The sequence below is a fragment of the Salvelinus alpinus genome, chromosome 4 (genome assembly GCF_045679555.1).
Source record: "Salvelinus alpinus chromosome 4, SLU_Salpinus.1, whole genome shotgun sequence".
Lineage (NCBI taxonomy): Eukaryota > Metazoa > Chordata > Actinopteri > Salmoniformes > Salmonidae > Salvelinus > Salvelinus alpinus.
Genome location: NC_092089.1, coordinates 51,362,685 through 51,389,437, shown reverse-complemented (window position 1 = coordinate 51,389,437; position 26,753 = coordinate 51,362,685). Strand labels below are relative to the sequence as shown.

At 40.6% G+C, this 26,753-nt stretch overlaps 1 protein-coding gene across 1 annotated transcript in view; it reads left to right on the top strand.

Moving 5' to 3' along the window:
* Positions 1–25,531, top strand: part of LOC139573890 (glutamate receptor ionotropic, kainate 3-like) — a 120,154-nt gene extending 94,623 nt beyond the window's left edge. The window contains exons 11-16 of the mRNA XM_071397849.1: positions 4,150–4,373; positions 10,685–10,803; positions 16,696–16,913; positions 19,394–19,619; positions 21,121–21,374; positions 22,092–25,531. Coding sequence (XP_071253950.1) covers positions 4,150–4,373; positions 10,685–10,803; positions 16,696–16,913; positions 19,394–19,619; positions 21,121–21,374; positions 22,092–22,286 — 1,236 coding nt within the window. The 3' untranslated portion in view covers positions 22,287–25,531. The remainder of the gene's footprint in view (positions 1–4,149; positions 4,374–10,684; positions 10,804–16,695; positions 16,914–19,393; positions 19,620–21,120; positions 21,375–22,091) is intronic.
* Positions 25,532–26,753: the final 1,222 nt, after the last annotated feature.

The following is a 26,753-nucleotide window of genomic DNA, read 5'->3' as shown; positions in this document are numbered from 1 at the left end:
GTGTAAATACAAATGGGATAAATCTTGAATGAGAAAGAGTGTGTGTGTTGTGGCTAATTAAATAGAAAAAAGCCTTCCGTGCCCATGTAGCATAGCGACCTTTATTTTCCTCTGAGTCGTTAAAGCCCACTACAAAGCCAAAGGGCATTGTGGGAAAGGCGTTAAATTATGCAACAGGTCATGTTAAACTTGATTTAGTCACAATAGATGATCCAATTAATCATGATGTTGATGCCGGTATTAATTGCGAGCTTAACACATCATTTGTTTCTGTTCAATTAATCTCTTTCGCCGACAGATACACAGGAAGGTTACGGCGAAACAAATGCACGCCACGGCTAGCCACGCATCTCATTGTCCACAAGTAGAGTTAGCAGACTGGATTTGGGACCGTGGCAAGATTTTGGATTGAAAAAGGGCTTTATTTGCAGTCCTAGGCACGTACATGCACGTGGGTCTCTATCTGAGGGTCGCAGACCTGATTGGTTTTACAGTGGAACAGGGAGGGGGTTTTGACTACTGAGGGCGGGACAGTGGTCAGAGCTGTCATTTTGACGGACGGGCAGCATGACTTTCAATTGCATCAACAAACACAGCTACATTATTCTGCTACATTATAGTATTTTTGTGCTTTAGAATTCTACTTGAAGGATAGGATGATGTTATAGTCATGCAAATTCCATTGTCACTCTGCAATCCTTTGCTATTCAAGGGGGACGTACTGTAGAGTCAGACGATGGAATTACCAGGGACTACATTTCTCTAGTCATATATGCAAATTGAAACAGTGGTGGACAATGCAGGCAGTTGGAGCACCGTATGCAAATCTTTGTAAAACAATCATCGGGTTAAGAGGTACAGGAAATGTGGCGAACTGTGTCATTTGTGAGACAAATGTTCTCCGGCGCTGTCCAAGATTATCATTCAATACAACTATAAGACTAAACAATCAAACCCCACAAACGTTAAAACCAGTAAATGTCAAGGGACTGAAAGTAACACAGATTGTTACAGTTAACCTCTGACGGGAGTGTTGATCTAGGTGTAATTGTATGTATCCTACAGAATGTCATCAGGTGTGGTAGTATGAAGGTAGCACAGCTCTAAGCTTACAATACCATCTGCGCGCCCACAGATAACACAGAGCCATGTGGCACTCAGCAGGGTACTATCAGGTTATCACGCGTGTACTCGGCAATACGTGTCTAAGCAGAAAATAGCCGTGCAGCGTGTATATTAGCCCACCATAGGGATGGCTGAGATTGGCTGGGATCACCTGCTGCTAGGTATTCCGGTTGAGTGGCAGCTAGCTTGAAAAGCGGCAGTCGGCGGCAGAGAACAGAGGAAGCGGGTGTGTGTTGTAAACGTAAATGTTTAATGAGGGCACAGTGGATTGCACCACATGATAGATTGCCTGTGCCCACACTCTCTCTTTGTTAAGCTTTCTTGTGTTTAGCCACCACAGTGTTGGCCACAGGCACAGGTATAATCCAAACGGTCACACGCGGAGTTTCGACCATTTTCTTATACTGACCCCCATTGACTGCTCTGAATGTTAGAATAGTAATACGTCATTTTGTTGGAAGGGGGGGAGTGACTGAGCTGTGGTAGTGACACCCCAAAAATTATGTCAATGACACCACAGAAGCATTTTTATTCTTCAAATTTTGGTGGTTATTGTTCTACATTGTAATGACAGCATGTCAGCTAAGCAAATAAATGAAGGGGATTGATTAGATGCATTGCCAGCCTTGTCCATACATTACAAATTACAGTATGTCTTTGATTGTCCAAATAATGTTGGGTTTGGTAGTACAAATCAGCTACATTTGTTCCTTGGAATACTTATGAGCATTTTCTTTATAGGGAGAAGGGTTCTGGTAATTCAAACGTTCATATGATCTACAGAACTAGACATCCTCCACACTTGCCAATGTACACACTAATACCTAATTTAACTGACCTCCATCAGGGCCATTCTGGTGCTGGCACACTGAGCGCTGTTCCTCTGCCACCACTCAAAAAGGAAGAAAAAGAGATTGGCCCAAACCCCATTGTGAGTTTCCTTCGGTTCCGAGGAAGGGAGTTATCCAAGCGTGAACCAAGCAGCTGGTTTCATTAATCTCCTGTCCAACCCTGATGTGTTGGAGGTGTGGGGGGAGGCAATGTAAATGGTGACCTTCTGAATATGCAGCCAGACGCAAAATCACGGGCCGCAACGTTCACCGTCAGACCCTGCCAGGGCAGTATTTCAGAGAGCTATATTAGGCTAGTCAGAAGGCACCAGGCTCCAGATACTGGAGGCATGGGGAGAAGCTGGTGGGAAAGCATGTGGGAATGGACCTGGTTTCTTGTGATTCATTGGGGCAGGTGTTCGTCGTTTATGTAGAGAGCAACAACAAAAAAGATTTGGGAAAATTGGAGGGAGGGGGCAACCTGTGATCTCCGCTAAATTACTTTGGTGTAAAGTTCAAATTATGTCATATGTTACAGGACTTAATGCAGTGCCTTGCAAAAGTATTCATCCCCCTTGGCGTTTTTCCTATTTTGTTGTATTACAACCTGTAATTTAAATAGACAAACCTGCCAAGAGAGGGCCACCCACCAACACCCATGGACCAGGCAAGGAGGGCATTAATCAGAGAGGCAACAAAGAGACCAAAGATAACCCTGAAGGAGCTGCAAATGTCCACAGCGGAGATTGGAGTGTCTGTCCATAGGACCACTTTAAGCCGTACACTCCACAGAGCTGGGCTTTACGGAAGAGTGGCCAGAAAAAAGCCATTGCTTAAAGAAAAAAATAACCCAACACCTCTCATCACCCTGAGAACAACATCCCCACAGTGAAGCATGGTGGTGGCAGCATCATGCTGTGGGGATGTTTTCCATCGGCAGAGACTGGGAAACTGGTCAGAATTGAAGGAATGATGGATGACGCTAAATACAGGGAAATTCTTGAGGGAATCCTGTTTCAGTCTTCCAGAGATTTGAGACTGGGATGGAGGTTCACCTTCCAGCAGGGCAATGACCCTAAGCATACTGCTAAAGCAACACTCGAGTGGTTTAAGGGGAAACATTTAAATGTCTTGGAATGGCCTAGTCAAAGACTAGACCTCAATCCAATTGAGAATATGTGGTATGACTTAAAGATTGCTGTACACCAGCGGAACCCATCCAACTTGAAGGAGCTGGAGCAGTTTTGCCTTGAAGAATGGGCAAAAATCCCAGTGGCTAGATGTGTCAAGCTTGTGTGACATACCTCAAGAGACTTGTAGCTGTAATTGCTGCAAAAGGTTACTCTACAAAGTATTGACTTTGGGGGGTTGAATAGTTATGCATGCTCAAGTTTTCCGTTGTTTTTGTCTTATTTCTTGTTTGTTTTATAATAAAAAATATTTTGCATCTTCAAAGTGGTAGGCATGTTGTGTAAATCAAATGATACAAACCCCCAAAAATCAATTTTAATTCCAGGTTGTAAGGCAACAAAATAGGAAAAATGCCAAGGGGGGTAAAGACTTTCGCAAACCACTGTACTTGTTATGAAACTAACAATGTATTTTATTTTCCTCAAACTGGTTTTCAAGTTTCATGTACCTTTTTGGTGTAACAACAATGGTTCATGCAGATCTATGATTTTCAAACATACCTGAAGAACATATGAAAGTCCCAGCAAAAGAAGCTCAAATCAAATGTTAGTCACATGCGCCGATCTACAACAAGTGTAGACTTTACTGTGAAATGCTTACTTACGAGTCCTTTCCCAATAATGCAGTTAAAAAGTAAGAAAATGAACAAAAAGATACAAATAAAATAGTAACAAAATAAAATAACACTAAAATAACAATAATGAGGCTATATACAGGCTATATACAAGGATTACCAGTACCGAGTCAGTGTACTGGGGTACGAGGTAGTTGGGTGATTGATTGAGGTAATATGTACATGTAGGTTAGGTTAGGTTAGGTGATTGATTGATTGATTGAAGCACTATGTGCATGTACTGTAGGTAGGAGGTGAAAAGCACAAAGTCCGGGTAGCCATTTAATTAACTGTTCAGCAGTCTTATGACTTTGGGGTAACAAAGGTAATAAAGCTAGCGAAAGGATCTGATCATTTGACTGATCGTCCCTTCTCTTGTCTCACCTACAGAGAGCCGACTTGGCTGTGGCCCCTCTTACCATTACCTACCTGCGTGAGAAGGTCGTGGACTTCTCCAAGCCCTTCATGAGCATGGGCATCAGCATCCTGTATCGCAAGCCCAACACCACCAACAACGGCTTCTTCTCCTTCCTCAACCCCATGACCCCTGACATCTGGGTCTATATCCTGCTGGCCTACCTAGGCGTCAGCTGTGTCCTCTTCGTCATCGCTAGGTGAGTCCCAGACTTTTCTTGGCTACTTCCTGATTTGCCTGTCTGTGTGTGTTTGTGTTTATTGAACATTATTGAGAGTGATATCTTTTGTTTATTCTACTTGTAGGGCTAAGTTACAGTTGCAGGCACTAAAAAGTTAGTTAAAAAGATAACTTGTATAGCGATATAGTTTTTTGTGACAACACTGTCTCTCACTAGGAGAGCACCATGTTGAACATGCCAAAACCAAGGCGCAACCTAACGTTTTAATGCCCGCAACTGTGTATGGTTGCAGTTATGTGGAAATGTTTTATCTGGGAAGATATAGTGCACAAAAGGAGGCTGGCCAATCCGAATCTCTGCAGAACTGAGTCAGTCAATGATCGTCTCAAGTGATTCCATCATTTGGGGATAAGGAGAGGTCTCTGCTCGGCAGTAGGTCCATGTTCAATTGGTACAAGTCCAACATTTTGTGTGAGCTGGTGGGTAGTGATCAAGGCAGTTATGTCAGCGTGGGCTCTCTGTGGAGCCCAGCAGTGGAGGAAAAGGATGAGAGTAGCAAACCACCAGCGAAGTTATGCTCTCCAATTCAAAGCGTTTCCTGTATAATTTCTCTGCAGTTGTAATGCTTCTTTGAAAAACTTTCCTCTTCGAAATGTCTAAAAATAAATACCTGTCGATACCTGGCGAAAGAAATTTGATAATAATAAAAAAGAAATGTCCCTCATGACATTTACTTGTGCTTGTTATCATTTCCACATTCCCCACAAATCATTGAAAATCATTGAAAGTTGAACCTATTAGTAAATGCATGAAATTAGTATAGATTGAGATCATTGAAGAGTATCTCTGATTTTTTCAATATTTCCCTATGTGTTCCAAATGTGTTCCTGAGACTTTCTGTGTTGCATTCTTTACATAAGAGATAAAGAAAAGAACCCATGTGCCACTTGCAGGCATCCTCCTCGCCTTGGGTGGTCATTGTCACTGCTTCTCACCGCTTCCTGGTGCCTCCAAATGCAGAGTGGTGCTTGAGGAAGTTCTGAGAATGTGGAGCTTTTGAAGGGGCTTGGGGTTCTGAGAGGAGTCAGCTGCACTCCTCAAACCTCTCCCATTATGTCTTGAGACACAAGCTCGTTTTAGCACCCTGTTCTATAAGTATAACAAAAAAATTATCTCTGACTGTTGCATCATTCTTTGGAGACCTGCCCAGAAAGCGAGCAGAAGTGATTTGAGCCAAAAGAAGGCTCAAATAGCAGTTTGATGTATGGGTGCTTGAGATGTTAGAAAAACCAGAACGCTTTGACGAAAGAGGCAAATGTATGTGTTCAATATCAGGTAGGCACGTACTGTACTGATAGTCTATAGTTGAAAACAATTCAGACAACTTTGAAAACCAAAGCTTTTCTGGACAATCACAATCCATGTCACTGAGCAGGCACTCATGAGAAGAGAACTATGAAAGCGCTAAGCCTTATGTTTTGCCACAGCCATCTTGGAGTCCATGACTATAGGTCAACAATATGGGAAACCTACTCGAGTGCTTACAGAAGCGTGAAAACAGAAAATGAATCACAACCATGCTCTAAGTACGAAAGAGAAAACATTGAGCAGTGCCCGGTAGAGTATATGCACTTGCCTTATCAGTGCTCTTAAAACCTGGCATCTCTTTAAGGATGTAACTAGGGGGGTAGAAATCATCACACGCTTCAATGCTGCAATACACTACCCAGGACCTGGAAAATATATCTTTGAAATTCCATAAGATAAAAATGGGAAGTGGAATACAGATTACAAAATAAGACTCCTTCTATACCATGCCAATGTTGATAAGAACTTACGCTCTAGCAAGTGTGTAATAATGGAGTTTTTCCCCAGTCATCCTTATCTTTTCAAATAGCAACACATTGGTCAAGTTTCAATTTCTTTGAGTTACCGCTTCAGGTGCTTCTGCTATATCTGTCTAGCTGCCGAGAATGAGGGAGAGGCGAGGGTTTGCTTTCTGAATCTCATTCAGGCTATTTAGAGGACTGATTTTTTGGAGAGATTGTTGCATCACTGGAGTGTGACCTGATTTAATGAAAAATACACAATGAGTGGCGAAGGTGCATAAAGATTTTGGAATTAAAATATGACGTCATGGTTTTACAACGACAGTGCGTGACATGATTCAATGCGCCAATAAATCAGCACAATCGACATTTTTTGTTTTTTTTAAATGGTCTGCTTAAATTGTGTTCATGTATACTGTACATACTGTGCTAATGACGATACAAAAATATTGTAACAGAGCAATGTACAATACAGAGAATTAGGTAAACAACGAATTTGTATTAAGTGCATGGATGTCGCCATCTTTAAGCACCTTCACCATTAAATGGAGGCAAATGGAGATGCAAAGTTATGTGTTCCATTAAATCAGGTATTCCCCCCAGGGGTACGCGCAATGCCACATTTTCAAACAGTACATTTATATTTTCCAACGGGACTATACATTTGGGTGAGTTTTTTTTCTTGCCTGAGTAGCCTCGTTTCACTGTCAAAAATAAAATTAAACCATCTAGTCTTCAGCAAAATAACAACACAATGTCAAATACAGGTAGCCTAGTCAAATAATTAACATCCAATCACATTAACCGTTACTCTCTCGCGGGAAACCTTCACTCTTGTGCAGGCATTTAGAAACAAAACATGAACATTTGAAAAATAAGCCACGGGAGTGTTTTGAGCGAGAATAAAGATGACTTTCGAGTAGTAAGATAAGCAACAGATACCATTAATAAGAGGTGAGCTACTGAGTGGCTAGGACAGGCAAGCCCCATACTATTTGGAGGACTTAATTCTTCCTTTTTTGGCGGATATGGCTAGGACAATGCTGGGGGAAAAGGCCAAAAAAACTATACAGACATTGCTTCATCAAACAACTCTGTTTCACGACGCATCAGTTACATGGCAGGAGATGTTTTGAAACAATTACTGCTTCGCATACCAGGCAATGAATTCTATGCGTTACAGCTGGATGAGTCAGACGTGGCAGGCCTGGCACATCTCCTGGTATATGTCCGTTACGTTTATGGGGGTCAATTAAGGAAGACATCCTCTTCTGCAAACCACTGTAAACCAGGACAACATGAGGATATTTTTAAATTACTGCACAGCTTTGTGACATCAAATGGACTTTGGTGGTCAATATGTGTTGGTATCTGTACTGATAGCGCAAAAGCAATGACAGGGAGACATAGTGGAGTGGTAACGCGCGTGCAAACAGTTGCTCCCGACGCTACTTGGGTACACTGCAGCATCCACCGAGAGACTCTTCCTGCCAAGGGAATGCCTGACAGCTTGAAAGACATTTTGAACACTACAGTGAAAATGGTTAACTTTGTTAAAGCAATGCACCTGACCTCTCATTTATTTTCTGCATTATGCAATGATATGGGCAGCAACCATGTAACGCTTTTACAACATACAGAAGTGTGCTGATAATCAAGGGGCAAGGTATAGACATGTTTTTTTAAATTGAGAGACGAGCTTAAAGTTTTTTTTACTAACCATAATTTTCACTTGTCTGACCGCTTGCATGATGATGAGTTTCTCACATGACTGGCCTATCTGGGTGATGTTTTTTCTCACCTGAATGGTCTGAGTCTAGGATTACAGGGACTCCCCACTACTATATTCAATGTGCAGGACAAAATTGAGGCTATGATTAAGAAGTTGGAGCTCTTTTCTGTCTGCATTAACAAGGACAACACACAGGTCTTTCCATCATTGTATGATTTTTTGTGTGCAAATGAACTCAAGCTTACGGACAATGTCAAATGTGATATAGTGAAGCACCTGAGTAAGCTGGGTGCGCAATTACGCAGGTACTTTCCCGAAACGGACACCACAAACAATTGGATTCGTTATCTCTTTCATGCCCTGCCTCCAGTCCACTTACCGATATATGAACAAGAGAGCCTCATCGAAATTGCAACAAGCTGTTCTGTGAAAATGTAATTTAATCAGAAGCCCCTGCCAGATTTCTGGAAAGGGCTGCGCTCAGAGTTTCTTGTCTTGGCAACTGATGCCCTTTGGAACCACGTACCTATGTGAGAGTAGATTCTCAGCCCTCACTAGCATGAAAACTAAATACAGGCACAGACTGTGTGTGGAAAATGATTTAAAACTGAGACTCTCTCCAATACAACCCAACATTGCAAAGTTATGTGCATCCTTTCAAGCACACCCTTCTCATTAACCTGTGGTGAGTTATTCACAATTTTTTATGAACAAATAAGGTTTTATATGTAAGATGGCTAAATAAAGAGCAAAATTATTGAATATTATTATATTATTATTTGTGCCCTGGTCCTATAAGAGCTCTTTGTCACTTCCCACGATCCGGGTTGTGACAAAAACTCACACTCATTCTTAAGTTTAATAAATGTATCGTATAGTGTGTGTGTGTGTGTGTGTGTGGGGGTGTGGGTGTGGCAGGCTTGCAATGATGGCAAAAAAACATTTGAGAGTGCGCTGACCCTGGTGCTAGAGGGGGTACGCAGCTGGAGGTTGAATGTTTGAAGGGGTACGGGACTATAACAAGTTTGGGAACCACTGCTGTAAATAAACTAATGTTTCAGAAGACACTTTATTGACACTGTATATGGTCCTCACACACAAATATCGCTCAACATCAATGTCACAGTGACTGATGAGGTCAAAATAGATCATTGGCATTTGACATCTAACTTGAAGGTCTTGATTGAGTTTCTTCTTTTTGAAAAGAGACTATTTTCGGGATCATTTTTGGTCACACTTTATTTGGATAATCTGTAGAGCATCATACTATCAACAAACTATTTGTTGATAGCAGCTGCTAGCTAAGGTTACAGTTAAGGTTTAGAATAAGGGTAAGGGTTAAGATTAGGTTCAGTGCTAGGGTTAGTAGATATTACGTTTGAAATGTTACTGATGGACTATCAAAATCAAGAGTTACCTTATTCTCTCCACTCATTGGCCAACTTTCACGAAAGTCAGTAAATAGAAGCAGCATATTTTAAGAAGAGTTGCTATCTGGCTTCGAAGGATCTAAGCCTCCTCTTCCTCTGCTCTGACAGCAAAACACCCTGAATAAATCAGATCGTATTTGAAAACATTTTCCAAATTAATTTCAGGAAGGGAAAGCACTGACATTTACCATGTTTTATCTCTCCATCTGCCTTTAAAAGTGACTGTTTCATCTATATTAAAGGATTTATGGTGTGCAGCACTTTGAAAAGATGTTACACTAAATGCCAGAGTACGTGGATCCACGGGCTTCGCAGGTTTTATACGACTATATTTTCAGCGTTGCATGCCTCACGTTCTATCACAAAATGACATTTCAATATCTGTCGTCCTGAAAGTGGCATTTTTGTGTACAGTTCGCTTTGAAGTTACCTTTGAGCACAGAGATATATAAAGGTACGGCAAACTTTTTGATTTGAACAGGGTTGACAGACAGCTGTCATCAAGGACACATAAGAGCACGTTAACACAACTGACAAATGCTATGTCCAATGTACCACGAACAATCAATTTACTGAAAACAATACATGTGGACATCTTTACAGCTTGTCTTTTGTTGGTATAGTGAGTAAAAATCCAAATGAAAATATGGCTCCTTTTGCACCCCGTAATTTGTGCCCACAGTTGCACAGTTCTTTAGGGACACTGTAGGCTAACACTTCATGGGTGGTTTTGTCAGGCGGAATTCAGGTTAAGTGCTAGGCTCAAGGACACATCAGGAGTGCTCTATCCAGCGGAGAGGCCTTCCATGCAGAGAACTAGAATGTATTATTAAGCACAGCTTCTGTTCCGGTCTTATTAGAACCAATTTGAGATGCATTACTATTGTTCAAACCCAAAAGCCACAGGATTACTGGCCAAGAGCATGAAATTAATCCAAGATAGGTATACCCATGCATAAAACATCTAAACTTGGGAGCAATATTTCAGATCTGTGTAAGTCCCTATATTACCCCCATCCCCATATTACAGTGTGAACACAGTTATATCATTGATTGCTTTGAACTCAACTGCTTTGAGTCATAGTTTTCCTTCAAACACATCTTTCTCTTTGTATATAACATCTGTGTGCAAACATTGGTGGGCTACATGAGTATCCATTATTTCTATATTGATGTTTATGTTGGTGAGAAAGGGATTGAATTCTAATGCACATTATCTCTTTCCCCATGCCTCATCAGTGTTAACTGAGCCCCACAGTAACAATACACTATTATGCCGAAATGGTGGTACACTGGAGCCTTTGTTCCTGATATCATTCTCCACCCGTCTCCCTGTAGGTTCAGTCCGTACGAATGGTACGACGCCCATCCCTGCAATCCCGGATCCGATGTGGTGGAGAACAACTTCACCCTCCTTAACAGCTTCTGGTTCGGTGTGGGCTCCCTCATGCAGCAAGGTATGGTATAGCCTAGCTCGTTCCCTCTTTCACCTGTCAAAAGCAACAGTCCCCCCCTCCGCTCCCTTCCTCCTCTGCGCAGCCACCCTCCCTCTCTTCACCTCTTTAACTGACACGCTACCTAATTTCCATTGTTTTAGAATACACTTGCCTGTCAGGAACAACTGCAGCTCAGACGTACATTACAAAAGAAAGCTGTTGTCACCTCCCTGCCTGCTCATAGAAACAGGAGTGGTGAGAGAAAGTAGGTGTCAGACACCTGTCAGAATGTGGCAGGTAAAGACAGAAAACACGGTTGCATTTGTTTCCCCATAACACAGCTGTTTGTGTTTTGGGACGAAAGGGTAAGTTGGAGAACGTGTCTGACAAATGCCAGCTGTCACTCCTCGCTGGCGTTGGCTATGGCCACAAGGTTGACGTTTATATTGTTGTGTTTCCCGAGTCCTCGTAGCAAAGACCCATTTTCAAAATCTATACCCTCCACACAGCTCAGCTCTCGGGACAAATTACATTTTGTTAAATGCCACTTGGGCCTTTTATGGTGCTGGAGTAGTACATTGTCATAATTGTCCTTTATGCATAATATGAAAGTATGTCAATATGAAAGTATGTCAATTCTCAGCATCTTTCTTATGCTAGAGCAGACAGTTAGCTTTAGTCTTTCCCCAACCCCCAAAATACCTATTTGAATTATTCCACCTTCTGTGTAAGCTTACACAAATCTGAGGAAGGTTAGGGGAAGGATATCACGGCGACACCAAGCTAATGCGGTCCTCTCGTCCACCCTTAAAGGCATTCGTAAGCAAATGGAGCCCCATAAATGCTTTGACGTAATGAAGTCAGCCGAGGATAAAACATTTTAAAAAAGAGCTACTAATAAAATGTTTAACCTCAATGTAACAAGACAAATTAGGGAGGCTCAATGGGGCTCGACGGTGGATCTCTACCGGTAAGGAGAGCAAATGCGGCAATCCATTAAGCACAAAATCTGTGCTCCTCGGCAGCTCTCCCGCGTAGCTGCATGGTATCTCTGACAATTTGCATTATGAGTGGAGGCTAACAGTACAATATGAGAGGGAGGAGAGGAACGAGCAAAACAGAAGGAAGTTGGTGATTCATCTTTGAACAAGACTGATGGTCCTTTGTCATTGGGATGGTAGGTCAACCACTTGAATCTTGAACTTGTTCCTTTGATACTGTCCTCCTGTAAGCAGGTTAATGTTGTTCCCCCAGATTACATTACTATACAACAGGATATTTTACTTCGACACAGCAAAATAGTCTAAGAGTTAACTAGGTCACAGAAAGTAAAGTGTACCGGAGGTGGTTCACTGAACTCCACTTGCATTATGAGTATAACCTTCCTTGATAGATAGAAGCTTCATTGCCAAATCATCCCAAAGTGTCTAAAATGTATTTTTTAACTCTATACAGTTATTTTAAAATGATTTGGACATCAAACACGAAAAAATGATTTTATCTGGGATATTGACTTGCATTGTTCTTTGGACACAAGTGCAAAAGAAAAATGCATTTAGTGACAGTAGCAAGGTTAACAAAACCAAAAGGATATCTACTTTTGGAATTTGAGTGAACTATCCCTTTAAGATCATAGCGCTAACGTGGTCTGGAATCGCTTAGAACAATTACGTTAACAAGTTACAATTACTCTTTAAACATGTTGCCTTTTCCCAATCTAACTTAGTTCCCTATGACGAAGGGAAAAAAATAAAATAACCTGCATCATTTGCAGTTAACTAAAAAAGTAGGTCAAACATTGATTCTCTGGAAGACATTCCCACTGAAATGCTTTTTTTTATCTCTTTATAGCAAAACCTTTATACTATCTAATCGATTGATCATGTAATTTATCAATGCAGCAATAACATAGTCTTCACCCTGGAGCACCATGTGCTGCCTGCGCACGTTTATCTCTGTTTAGATGGACTAGTATTGAGTAATTGTGGCACCTATGTGTTCTGTAGCCAGAGGCGGACTGGCCATCTGGCATTTCGGGCAAATGCCAGATTATCTGTCTGTAGCAAAGACGTTTGAGGGTCTGTGCTCAGGCTAAGGGGAATTGTGGCCGGTGCGTGAGAGAAAAAAATGACCATGGAGTTCAGCAGGTACTCACACTCGAACCATTAAAAGGAAAAACCATGGAGGCCGAGAAATATACTTCATTTAATTCCATGCTGGAAAGAATACAATAAGTGCCGGTGGAAAGTGCAAAAAGTGCTATGTGTTCTGCCCTGATACAAATGGACCAAATATGTATCCAAAGGGGTCCATTTTGTTATACAAACCAGACACCTTATGCTCTGCAGCCAAACTCACCGACAGTCGCTGAGGAGGAAGCCATTTCATTGACATGTTTAAAATGCAAATGGCCATGTTTGGAAGAGGAAGAACAGCCTAATAAAACAAAATCCTGCCAGTGCTTCAAAAGAGGTGCGCTCCAGGCCATGTGAGGCTTCTCTCATGACAAACATAGTGTCTGAGGTGTTGCAAAACGGGTGAAACAGGAAAATAAGTTGCTATATTGATATGCAGAATGTGTAAGTAACATAAGCTATACAACATATTGCATTTATAGTCATGGGGCACTGTTTTGACCTTATCTGTGTTAGTTATCTTATCTCGATATGGAGAAGAGAGTTTCTCAACTTGGAAAACATTTTTAGTTTTTTATGACGTTCAGTTTTTAAAAGAGATTAATAAGCAGTAACAGCCTCTGGTGTAGAGAGTGTGTTTTTATGTGATGAGGCCACGAAGGAGAGAATGTTAAGTGCAGGTAATGATTCTCACGGGAAGAGGTGCCTCCCTGATGTTAAGTTGAAGCTTTGCTTGTGGGGAAAATAACATCGGGAGAATGCCAGGGCATTGCATTTAATAGTACTCAGTACTTCTAAATCCACAGAGAATATAACTCTCAAGCATGTGTGCTTTTGTCAAGGCTGTCATAAGGAGCCACGAGTAGTTATGAATGCTTTTTGCTAGTCGTATATTGTATTATGGGTGATAGAGGGTACTGTAAACACATGAATTTCACACAGGTGGATCACAGCAAATGTTACTACTGTATGTAATATTACAAGCATCAAGAATTATCACAGAATCATCACAGAGAATTCTTGTAATATTTGTTTGTGTCAATTAATCCCATAATGGATGGGTTGCCAACTGGTGCTTTGACACAAAAATTCAGCATCCCTGAGCCTAATACCTTTCTCAATAAAATTGCCATTTTGCCGTAGTGTGTATTTAGAGTCACATCCACCATCCTGTAACATACTTTAGATTAGAATGTTTTGTCATAGTGTTTTGCAAGGCCTTTCACTGTACCTGTGCACATGACGTTACAACTTGAAACTATGACGTCAGCACCTAGCCATTCTAGCTGCAGCAGCACCGCAGTCACTGAGATTGTGTCGCTTTGTTGACTGGAATTGCATCATTATCTTCTGCTCTGAAAGGACGTTTATACTTCTTTGGCTTAGAAGACATCAAATCAAATCAAATTTATTTATATAGCCCTTCGTACATCAGCTGATATCTCAAAGTGCTGTACAGAAACCCAGCCTAAAACCCCAAACAGCAAGCAACGCAGGTGTAGAAGCACGGTGGCTAGGATAAACTCCCTAGAAAGGCCAAAACCTAGGAAGAAACCTAGAGAGGAACCAGGCTATGAGGGGTGGCCAGTCCTCTTCTGGTTGTGCCGGGTGGAGATTATAACAGAACATGGCCAGGATGTTCAAATGTTCATAAATGACCAGCATGGTCAAATAATAATAATCACAGTAGTTGTCGCTTAGAAGACATGAAGTCCTTCTTCAAGGAGATGCATAGTGCATTGACAAGGTTTTATTACCGCGGCGGCACTGTATGACCAATCCGTTTGTAGTATTTATTTGAGTGTTCTAGGTGCCGTGCGCTCCAGCTGACAACAGCATTTTATGGCCTGTAATCCAATTGGGCTACCAGTTGTTCCAGTTCCTTACCAGTTTGACTGCTGAGCTGGGTGTCCTCCTACACTTAAGTGATAGTTCTTACCTTGGAGTGTTACAGTACTGGCCTTGTTTGCCACCGTGTAAGGCGGTCAAATCGCAAAGGACAAATCCAATCAAATTGGGTAAGGAAGGTTAAAAAGCTGACCACTTTACCTCCTCTCAGTGGGGTGGTTACTCTTCAAAATTGCCCTCATAAATCTTCTCAGTAAAGTAGTGGAGGGCACTGAACTCAACCTCTGGTGGAGAGGTTGTTTTAGACGTCGACAGGGACAGAAAATAAAGTAGTCAAAAAGATATTGTAAACAAGATATATGGGAATTGAACTGACAGAGGACCTCACAATGTCATACTAAATGCTGTGGGAGGCAGTCTGGCCAACCTAAGTAATTGAACATTTATGTCCAGAGACTGATAAGCCATTTTCACCCTGTCAAATGTAAGTTGTCACAAATGGATGTATGTTATGCATGCATTATTTGTGAGGCACTGCTCAACACAATTCAAAATCATGCAAAGAAGAATACAAAACACAAAATCGACACACTGTAATCTCAAAATGCATACAACAGCCCAAATAAAAGAAAGCATATAGTGCATGTATACTATGCAAGCCATTTTACGGGTGCAGGGAACATATGGCTGTGGCAAAGGAGGTGGAACATTTCAAAGGCAGAGAAAGAGCAGAATCACATTTAGATGTGACCTCTTTGTCTCGGTGACACTATTTTAATTGGACACATGCCTAGTGGCAGGGTTCTTTATGAAACCCCCACAACGAAAAAGCAAACGCGTGTCACTTTATTATTTCAAAAACACCAGAACAGATTCCACCATCAGTTTGTGCTTTCTGTCTGTTAAGCTTGGTGGAATCAGAGGCCACGTTCCAGGCTGACTACATTGCAGATGCATGCCAGATCTCCAGCCCAGACCACTCACTCCATTGACCTCCTCCTGACAAGTCGGAGATACTGGACAATTAAGTGTCGCACCATGTCCTTCTGGAGGAGTTTCATCCCGGGGGCTATCACTATAGTGAACAATTCTATGTGGCTTCCCTCTATGGGCAGGTGTGGCTGTTTCTTGCTGTGTTTTATGCGTTCATGTGTGAGCTGTGCTAGGATTTCCCTCTTGTACGACAATAAACCTGATTCTGATATCTCGCAGTGCACGTATAGGTGTTTAACATTTCAACTAACTTCATCATATGATATAGCAATCAGATAGCTGACTCTGCAGTCGAGGACTTGCACACAACCATTGGATGGTGCATGCAACACAACTGGAATATTGTCCGCTTGGAACATGACCATTATTTTCAAATGAACTCTCAGCCCAGACTGAGGGTTTGTTTGGATACAGGAATCCTACTCTATCTGGCGTTCGAGTTTGGGATCGCACCCCCAAAAAGTTCTGCTCATCCGCTTCCTTCATAGTCGGCCAATTGTAGTCAAATTAAAATATAAGGCTGCCAGGTACCTAGATATGCCCCTTTAGTTGTTTTCCATCTGTGAATTTGAGTAAGACCAAGAGTGTACAGTATGTGTGTTCCATTGATCACCTTATGTGAAAAAGCAACCATATAACCATTGTGTTTGTTATATTCTGTAACAGTCTTACATAAAGAAGATGCGTATGTGATGTCAACCATCTCCATTATAGAGGCTATACTAAACTTTTACCTCTGGGGGTACCCTTGAGTTAAAATGGGTCCCCTAAATTGACAGAAATATTGTCTGGAAATGACCTAATATATCATGGAATATGTATATGAACCATACAGCCACAATTCAAGCCAAAATGTGAGCTAAACAATTAGCGACTGAATACCTATAGTGTATCTGTAAGATGACTGTTGTTCCCCCTCTTCCTGTCTGCCATCCAGGCTCTGAGCTGATGCCCAAAGCCCTGTCCACCAGGATCATCGGAGGCATCTGGTGGTTCTTCACCCTCATCGTCATCTCCTCCTACACGGCCAACCTGGCCGCCTTCCTCACCGTGGAGCGCATGGAGTCGCCCGTGGACTCTGCCGACGACATCGCCAAGCAGACCAAGATTGAGTATGGTGTGGTCAAAGACAGTGCCACCATGTCTTTCTTCAAGGTATGTGTCTTTGCTTTGGTTTTGAGTTGTGCTTTGTTTCATGTTGATTTCATTACTCATGTTAAATGAACAATCTGCCAAGAGCGTTATCCGAAAGAACAGAATTAAATCTCTTCATTTAATTTCTCCAGTATTTTTAAGTTGTTTGAATGCAGCCCCATTCATTGATTGAAGCACACTGAGTACACGCAGTTATATTGTCATACAACGTGTTTATGAAGAACTGAGACAAGATGCTGAATCAGTACTTTTTTTATATACAGTATGCTTCTCAATAAAATACTTTTTTCCCCATTTTTTTTTAAAGATTCCCAGTTAGATCTTAATTCCCACTGCAAAAGCAAGTTCTCCACTTCTCCACATTGTTTTATGTGATCCTCAAATTATTTTTTTATTCCAAAGTTTCAGCTTTTGCCATGCAGGGTTCTCAACTTTATTTTATTATTTTGAGTTTCGCCTCAGATGCTGTTACTGTGGTGCTGAATAACATGTACGAGTTTGCTGTTTTTCTGTGTAAGAAATGGAAAACATTGGACACAGTTCTATGGAAAATGTTTTATGGACAAGGGAAAAGTCCATATGTTTATGGCACACAATAGCAAGGAAAACAGATTATTTTACCCAAGGTGATTGTCCAATTTTAACACTTTCAAATATTCTCTGTTGAATAGTCCATAAATACTTTATGTAATATGTGTGCCTCTGCTAAAGAGTGTATCTTAGGAGTTTCCCATGCCCTGACAATATAATTGAGGATGTATTTTAGTTGACTTCTCTCTGGCCCATTTGCTATTTCCGTCATCCCTATTTCCTTTATATTGGTTTATTCATATTATATTAAATTAAATTAATATTATGCTTATATTATATTCATATTATATTTATTGACACTTTGGTTTTTTGAAAAGTGTGTTACAAATATTATTATTATTATTATTCATAATTTCTCTTACTGCTCTCTGTTAGCATTGTCTCAGCTGCTCTATGACCCGGTCAGAATATCCACCAATAGAATTTTCACCCACATAAAGATTCCCGGTGACCAAAAAATCCACTAGGGGAGAAAGAGCACATTAGTACCCGTTCTATTCCATAAGGATTGATTAACATGGAGTTCAATGAGGGATTAGGCATGGTCCATGGAGTAACTAGAATTTGTGATTATACCAAATTAGAGTCATCAGTTGCCTAACCATTGGAACTACTGGCTATGGTGTAAACCAGGGGTGGCCAACTCTCTTCCTTGAGAGCTACTGAGTGTTCAGGCTTTTGCTCCAGCCCCTACTGAAACCTTATCCTACTAATCATCTACTCATCAGGGCCTTTAGTTCCTGATGGCTGCCTGTCTACTCTGAGCTATACCCATCTATTTGAATCTTCTCTAAATGAAAGATTGACAATTAGTCAAGAACTTGCTGTAAGTTCTCGGCACAGTAAAAAGTGGATTTTACTCCTTAAGCGTGTTTACTTTGATTAGTGACAGATATGATTGCATTGTTATTAGTCAGAGGAGACACAGGTGTCTATAATTACCTCATCAATTGCAGAGCTCAAGTGCCCTCGGTTCCTTCTCGTTATCACTGGGAGGGCTAACGAGCTCGACTGAAGCAGATGAGGGAGCTGATAAATACTGAAGAGGTCGGGGAGTAGCTGTAGATTTGTCAAATCACACTGCATGGAAGGGCACTGTAGGGCAAAGTAAATCTTTGCACTGTAATCTCTGGCACACTTACAGTAGCACTATGCTATCTTGACAATCAGATGTACTGTATGTGTGTCACCTGCACCTACAAATAAAGTTTTTCACATTTTAACCAGGAATTGCAGGAATTAAGTAACTAAAGAGCTTTGACATCCTACATATTTTCAAATTACTATGGTGATGAGACAGTCATTATCTCAAATTAGGTATGGAATAACATTTGACCCCTTGTCTCAAATAGCATGAAATATCACATAGACAAACGCAAGGCTAATAGAGAGGAACTCAATTAATCCAGACTTTTTTCTTATTTCACGTGGGTGAAAATAGATGTACATTACCTCCCCATACTAAATGATTGTATCCAGTGGCACAAGTCACTTTCTATATTAAAAATTAAATAGATGTATATACGTGTCAAAATAGATAGAGTACTTGAAAGCTGTGAATGTTAAAGTGGCATTGCACAGTTTATTCGTTTTCTTGGAGCTCAAGGCTCCAATACGTTCCTTTATTTGTGCATTTATATACCTCGAGATGGGGAAGTGTGGGAAAAGGATAATAACAGCATGATAGGTGCTCAAGATTGGCAGATTATTTTCAACACCAATACTATGTGCTACAAAGATGAGGGCTATATGTGCAATGGGATCAACACATGGTAGAAAACATGTAAAAAATAAATAAAGTACTGTGTAGACTCAATGCCCCTTTGACCAGCTGTAATGCACAATCTGAGGTTCAACATTGATTGTACTTTCAATTCTTCCCCTTACAGAAATCAAAGGTGTCTACTTTTGAGAAGATGTGGGCTTTTATGAGTAGTAAACAGAGTACGTCGCTGGTCAAGTCCATTGAGGACGGCATCCAGAGGGTTCTGAAGTCTGACTATGCCTTGCTCATGGAGTCCACCACAATTGATTACATTACACAGCGGAACTGCAACCTCACCCAGGTTGGAGGCGTCATTGACAGCAAAGGCTATGGAATAGGCACTCCCATGGGTAAGATGTAACAAAATCTGTCATTCTTAAGGATTAGCCCCTTTTTTTCAATTTTCGCCTAAAATGACATACCCAAATCTAACTGCCTGTAGCTCAGGCCCTGAAGCAAGGATATGCATATTCTTGGTACCATTTGAAAAGAAACACTTCGAAGTTTATGGAAATGTGAAAGGAATGTAGTAGAATATAACACAATAGATCTGGTAAAAGATAATACAAAGAAAAAAACAACTGTTCTTTTGTATTTTTTTGTACCATCAACTTTGAAAAGCAAGAGAAAGGCCATAATGTATTATTCCAGCCCAGGTGCAATTTAGTGTTTGACCACTAGATGGCTTCAGTGCATGTGCAACGTTTTAGACTGATCCAATGAACATTGTATTTCTGTTCAAAATATTGTATCAAGACTGCCCAAATGTGCCTAATTTGTTTATTAATAACTTTTCATGTTCAAAATTGTGCACTCTCCTCAAACAATAGCATGGTATTCTTTCGCTGTAATAGCTACTGTAAATTAGACAGTGCATTTAGATTAACAAGAATTTAAGCTTTCTGCCAATGTCAGATATGTGTATGTCCTGGGAAATTGTCTTGTTACTTACAACCTCACGCTAATCGCATTAGCCTACGTTAGCTCAACCGCCCTGTGGAAGGGACACCGATCCCGAAGAAGTTTTAATAGATATAATAGGTCGTTGATGGTATGAATACTCTCCAGCTCTCCATAACTCCTGCAACAAGCACCATCCCCCACTGATACATTGGTAGGAGGTGGTCCTTCGAGCTGGACAGAAACAAATAACACATTAATTCTATATCTGTGCTTTCGATGCAAAGCATTTTGTAGAACTACTATTGTATTTTACTCTTGTTATTTTGGGAATTTCTGGACTATGTGTGTATTGTTAAATTATTGCTGCACTGTTGAAGCAAAGAAACATTTCACTGCACCTGCGATAACTTCTGCAAAACTGTGTACGCGACCAATAAACTTTGATTTGATTTACAGTACCAGTCAAAAGTTGACACACCTACTCATTGCAGGATTTTTACTACTTGTAGAATAATAGTGAAGACATCAAAACTATGAAATAACACATATGGAATCATGTAGTAACCAAAAAATTGTTAAACAAATCAAAATATATTTTACATTGGAGATTCTTCAAAGTAGCCACCCTTTGCCTTGATGACAGCTTTGCAAACTCTTCACATTCTCTCAACCAGTTTCATGAGGTAGTCACCTGGAATGCGTTTCAATTAACAGTTGTGCCTTAAGTTAATTTGTGGAATTTCTTTCCTTGTAAATGCGCAAAAATAAAGAAAAACCCTTGAATGAGTAGGTGTCCGAACTTTTGAATGTATATTAATATGCAATGACAACATATACATTTCAGCCATGTGTTGTGAAAACACCCCTGTGGCCTCATCAGCGAGGTCCAGCTATTGGTTTATCTTATCTTTCAACCAGACTTAAGCAGACCTGTTGCTTGCCTTACAGGCTCTCCATACCGGGACAAAGTGACCATCGCCATCCTGAGCATTCTGGAGGATGGCCGTCTGCACATGCTCAAGGAGAAGTGGTGGAGCGGCAGCAGCTGTCTGGACGAAGAGCGCCGTGAGAAAGCCGGCCCCATGGGCATTCAGAACCTGGGAGGGATCTTTATAGTGCTGGCGTCTGGCCTGGTTCTCTCCGTCTTTGTGGCTATAGCCGAATTCATATACAAGCTAAGGAAGACGGCGAAACGTGAGCAGGTAGATATTATACCCATGAATCTGATTCAAGATTGTTGATCAGTAATTTATGTACTTGATGTGATTATTTTATGGATGACATTGTTTGCATGATGTACAGTATATATATTGGTTAATTTTTAGATCCTTCACTTCCATTATTCAACTTGCCTAACTGTGTTTATGTCTGACAATATGAAAACAACTTTTAAATTCAAGCTGCACTCTGTCCATTTTAGTTCCCTTTATTAAAGGGATTTGCATTCCCTCAAATAATCCCTGTGCTATTTGGCCATAAAATAGAACATTTATTTCATTTTATCAGGCATAATTGTAAATTGGAGCATGCCGAATTAATCTGTTATTAGTCATTGCAGATGTCAGAATACCATGAAACTCAAGTTGTAAATTGCAGATTGGAGTTGTGCAATTTAGCGGGTTGTGTCAAGCATTCTTGTATAGTTAATGGGGTAAGAATACGGCTCTGTGTTCAATCTATCTGACAGAGCAGGAACAGTGCACATTGCGTGGGTTGCATGTGGTGGGGGTTGCAGTTTGACATGGCTGTCAGCGACGGGAGAGGAACAACATACATGACTGTTTTGTGGCTAATGTCTTTTGTACTTTTGATTGTTGTTGACACTCTATGTTCTCGGAACCATTTAAAGCTAAGGCATTTACCCCCCATCCCTTTCCCCCCCACCCTTCTCTCCCCTCCTCCTCGCCCTTTTTGCCCAGAGGTCTTTCTGCAGTGCCATGGTGGACGAGATCAGACAGTCGTTCACCTGCGGGAGGCGTGTGAAACACAAGCACCGCCACCAGGTCCCGGTCAAGACGGATGCAGTGATCAACATGCACACGTTCAACGACCGACGACTCCCGGGAAAGGACAACATGAGCTGCACCACTGGGATGACCCCCGTGTTCCCGTGACGGTTTGCGCCTCCCAGAGAAAGAGCCTCCTGGGCAATGTGGAGGGCGTGATTGGTCCCGAAACCTGGGACAATGGAATCGAGGGGATCACCAGATTCACCATCAACCACAGCGACATAGGGACACTAACGAAACATGGAACACTAACTCAACATGGTACTATCAAAATGGCAGCATCGGCGACACAGGTATGACAGCGTTCACCCATGTATCTCCAAATAATCTGTATTCAAGTCCGATGTTTACGTAAGTAACACAAAAATACACTCACCAAGGAATCACAAGATATCCAAGGAATCCTTGATTGACAACAATGATTCAACCTTTTTATTGGACATATGGCATAAAGACAGAGTTGGCTTCGTTGAGCATGGCAATAAAAGAACTACAGACAGACATGGGAAATGGGGTTTTGATGGGAGATCAATTATGTCACACATAGCACATCACGATCATTGAAAGTCAAAGTTCTGACCGATTCTTTTTTATCTTGTCTGGAGGTCCTTTGGCAGCAGAAAAGTATGATACCTCAAACCTTGTACAGACACAACATTAAGTTCTTGATTCGCTCTCTTTGAGTCACCGTCTATTTTGTGGGAGGCGTTTTTAAACGCATGGCTTGGACCACCGGACTTCTATAATTCCACTAGAAGAAACACATCCTTAGTACATGCAGATGACAGCAATGGAATCCCAACAGTGAGCAAATCCCATAGTAAGAGAGAGCTGAAGCTATCCTGAGGTTTTAATGGGGAGACCTTGATTTATTGGTAATAGATTACATTTACACATTGTGCCATTTTGTTATTGTGACTAAACACAATGTAGGGCCCTATTTGTTTGCGCTTCTCCACATTATTTGCAGACGTATGTTTTGTGGACATTAAGTTAATCTTGTACGTGAAAAAAAAATAAGAACAATGAGTTAGCCAATTGCCAAAGATCTGCCCGTAAAATAAAACGAAACATTGGATGTGACTGCTCATGCAAGTGCTTCATGAGATACTGATCCCAAATGTGTAAATTAGACTATGCTGATGAAGAATATCCATGGCCTTTTTCCTCTTTACAACACAGGGTAATGTGTTCCTATCAGTAATGAAGGGTTATGGTTAGGGTTATAGCCAGCTAGCTAGGGATAGCTAGGCTAATTGGTTATCTCTAGTTGGTTATATCTGCCCATGTCCACTTAATAAACATTTCAGAGAAATGTGTCTACATTGGCTTTGAGTTGTTAAAAAAAAAACAATGGCAATATAACATTTTCAGAGGGCAATCAGCCATCTGTTTCCATTTTGTGAAAGTGTCTCTACAATAAGGCCCCTCAGAAATAGCCATGTTATAATCGCACAACGTCCATTGAATTGCTCTTGCTGCTTGCGATGAATTACCTTCTGACTGCTAAACAGATACTCTAATCTAATAATATCAGTGATATGAAAGAAATGCAGAGAGCACAGAACAGATGTACAGACTGCATAGTCACTGTTTTAAGCTGGTTGGTTTTAGTTCTGTAATTGCAGGTGATTGTAAATGACTAGGTTTAGTATTGTGTTGGGCGGAGGACATTGGACAAGGGACCTTATAAGTAAGAAACAAATACTGTCATCATTTTGAATGGTACTACATACTGTTCCTTCTATGTGTGTTTACTTTGTGGCCACGGCAACAGTGAATGTCCTTGGGACTCGCAAATTATTTTGCTTATTCATATTGCAGGGCCAATATTAAAGCTTTGTGGCAGCGTTTTCCGAACGCTACGCTACCGTTACGGAAATGAGATAGGCTAGCTCTGAGCGGCTGATGAGACCCTTTTGGTTTTTGCATTTGATTTTCATACTGTGCACTAGAGATAGATATCATTAAATGAATCATTATCATGAATCAATATCATGCTCAGATGATGAGATGAACAAACAGACGGAAGATCTGAAGTTTGGGTTTTCTGGGTTTATGTTGTCTGAAACGCCTATAAACTGTATATCTGCAATGAGTATTGAGCTGTAGGATGCTAGGAGTCTATATGTGAGCTGCCGGAATAGGGAGCTGAAGAGACAGCATACCTCTGTGAGGTTTACAATATTGATTAAAAAAAAGGCAAACTATCTTGGGTTCCTTTTTTTTCAACATTAACAATGTAAAGATTCAAGGAAATTTACATCTGTGTGACTTATTATTGTTTTGGTAGAAACTCATTGTATAAATGTTAATCAACTCCCTTCTGCAAAGTAGAGTATATGTAGATAAGATGAACAGGAGAAAATGTATTTTGCTAAATTTTTACAGGTAAATACATAAATATTTGCTCTCAGCCAAACACAATTTTTTAATTTAAATTCGGTTTCATATGCCACTTTAACCTGTACCCCACTCCCACTTCCCCATCCTCCATATTCATTTATTCGATTGGAATGGATTATAATATATTATATTGGATTATGATCATCAAGAGTAGAATATTATATGTAAATCTTATTTTATCGCACCTAATATATTGATATGAGGTGTATGTGACGTTGTGATATTGAATTTCCCCAAAACTGTAGAGGAAACTTCTTTAGAATAGATTTTGTATGATCTCTTTTCTTCTCTTTTGAAACCCATGATGCAGTTGGGCAAAGACTGGTTGTTACACCACACGTTAGACTGGCTTCCAGTTGAATTCCCCTTCGACTGCAAAACACAAGTTACTTTAGTGCTTTTTTAAATTAATCCATATACTCTCCGAAATAATTGTGGTGAAAATGGACATCAGTGATCCATTAATAAAACGATTTAAATTTACTACCAAGATTTGAGTTCAGTTAATTCAATCAATCCCAATTATAAAAGCATACTGTCTTTTTTTATACCAAAATGTGAATCCAGTTATTTTACAACATTTTATTTTATTTATGTTTTGTTTTTGAGTTGAGTTGAATTGTCTACTTCTATCGTTTGACAGGCAACCTCTCAAACAATAGGATTAATATGTTGGTGCCGACCAGGGTTTTCTTTGTGGACATGCAGAATTTCTATGAATATAGTTTTTTGTAACGTTTTGTAACATTTTCTGTTTACCTAATAACTGTATGTGTTAAGAGAATACCATTATTAGAATAAACAAGTAAAACATGGGGAAATACAAAATCATAGAGAGGCTATTGCGTAATTTTCTTTTTAACACACTGTGAATAATTCAATTGTACAGTTTGCTGTATGGGTTATATGATTTTAATGTTTTAAATAAAACATGTAAAACTATATTACTCTTGTTTGAGTCCTATTATTCAAAGACACCGTGTCAGTTGATAGAGACTAGATTCATACAACTAAACCTGAGAATACAAAACTCTCTCTGCAGAGCTGGCTCAAGGAGAACTTTGTTGCCATTTGCCGTATGGATCCATTCACTCGGGTTGGAATAAACCTTTGAAGTCATGCTTTACCTGAGCTTGCTGATACCGAATCACTGAAGTATAAGTGCACGGTGACATGAAAGACAGGAGGGCGCCACAGAGAAACGTGCATTTTTAAACCTGCTATTTACAAGATTACCATTGTGACTTGCTAAGACATGCACATCAAGCAGGGAGAGTGGCGAGAGTCGTGCATGTTGGAGTGGTAAGTGACTGAGCTGTCTAATGTGTGGGGAACTTCTGCTACGCGAAAAGATGGATAGAGGCCTTCTGAAGAGAGTTAATCTGCAGTGACCGCATCTGAGACTCCAGGGGTAATTACTGATACACACTGAGCGATCATTTGTCTATTTCATGACTATCACTCAATGGCAAACATCCATACATGAGAGCATAGAATCCTTCTTAGAAATTATCTCTTCTGCTCTTGTCTGTTACATTTAATGAGGATCAGCAAGCAGAGATACCTTTTTATATAATAGTATTTACCTAGGCCTTGATAGAGCTTGCCAATCATCAACCCTTATACTATCCCAGTAATAATCATCATCATCATCATCATCGTTTGGCTGCAGAACATTTGTATAAGCGACATAACAAGTGCCAGAATGAGTGACAGAATGCAATATTTCAAGAAAGGAAGCACATAATACATAGTCTGTCCATTGAATAATGGCCCAAGATACACGACATCACCAAAAGTATGTGGACACCTGCTCGTCGAACATCTCATTCCAAAATCATGGGCATTAATTAACATTATTCTTGGAAGGCTTTCCACTAGATATTGGAACATTGCTGTAGGGACTTGCTTCCATTCAGCCGCAAGAGCCATTAGTGCGGTCAAGCACTGATGTTGAGCGATTAGGCCTGGCTCGCAGTCGGCCATCCAATTAATCCCAATGGTGTCAATGGGGTTGAGGTCAGGGCTCTGTGCTGGCCAGTCAAGTTCTTCCACACCGATCTCGACAAACCATTTCTGTATGGACCTCGCTTTTTGCACGAGGTCATTGTCATGCTGGAACAAGAAAGGTCCTTCCTCAAACTGTTGCTACAAAATTGGAAGCAC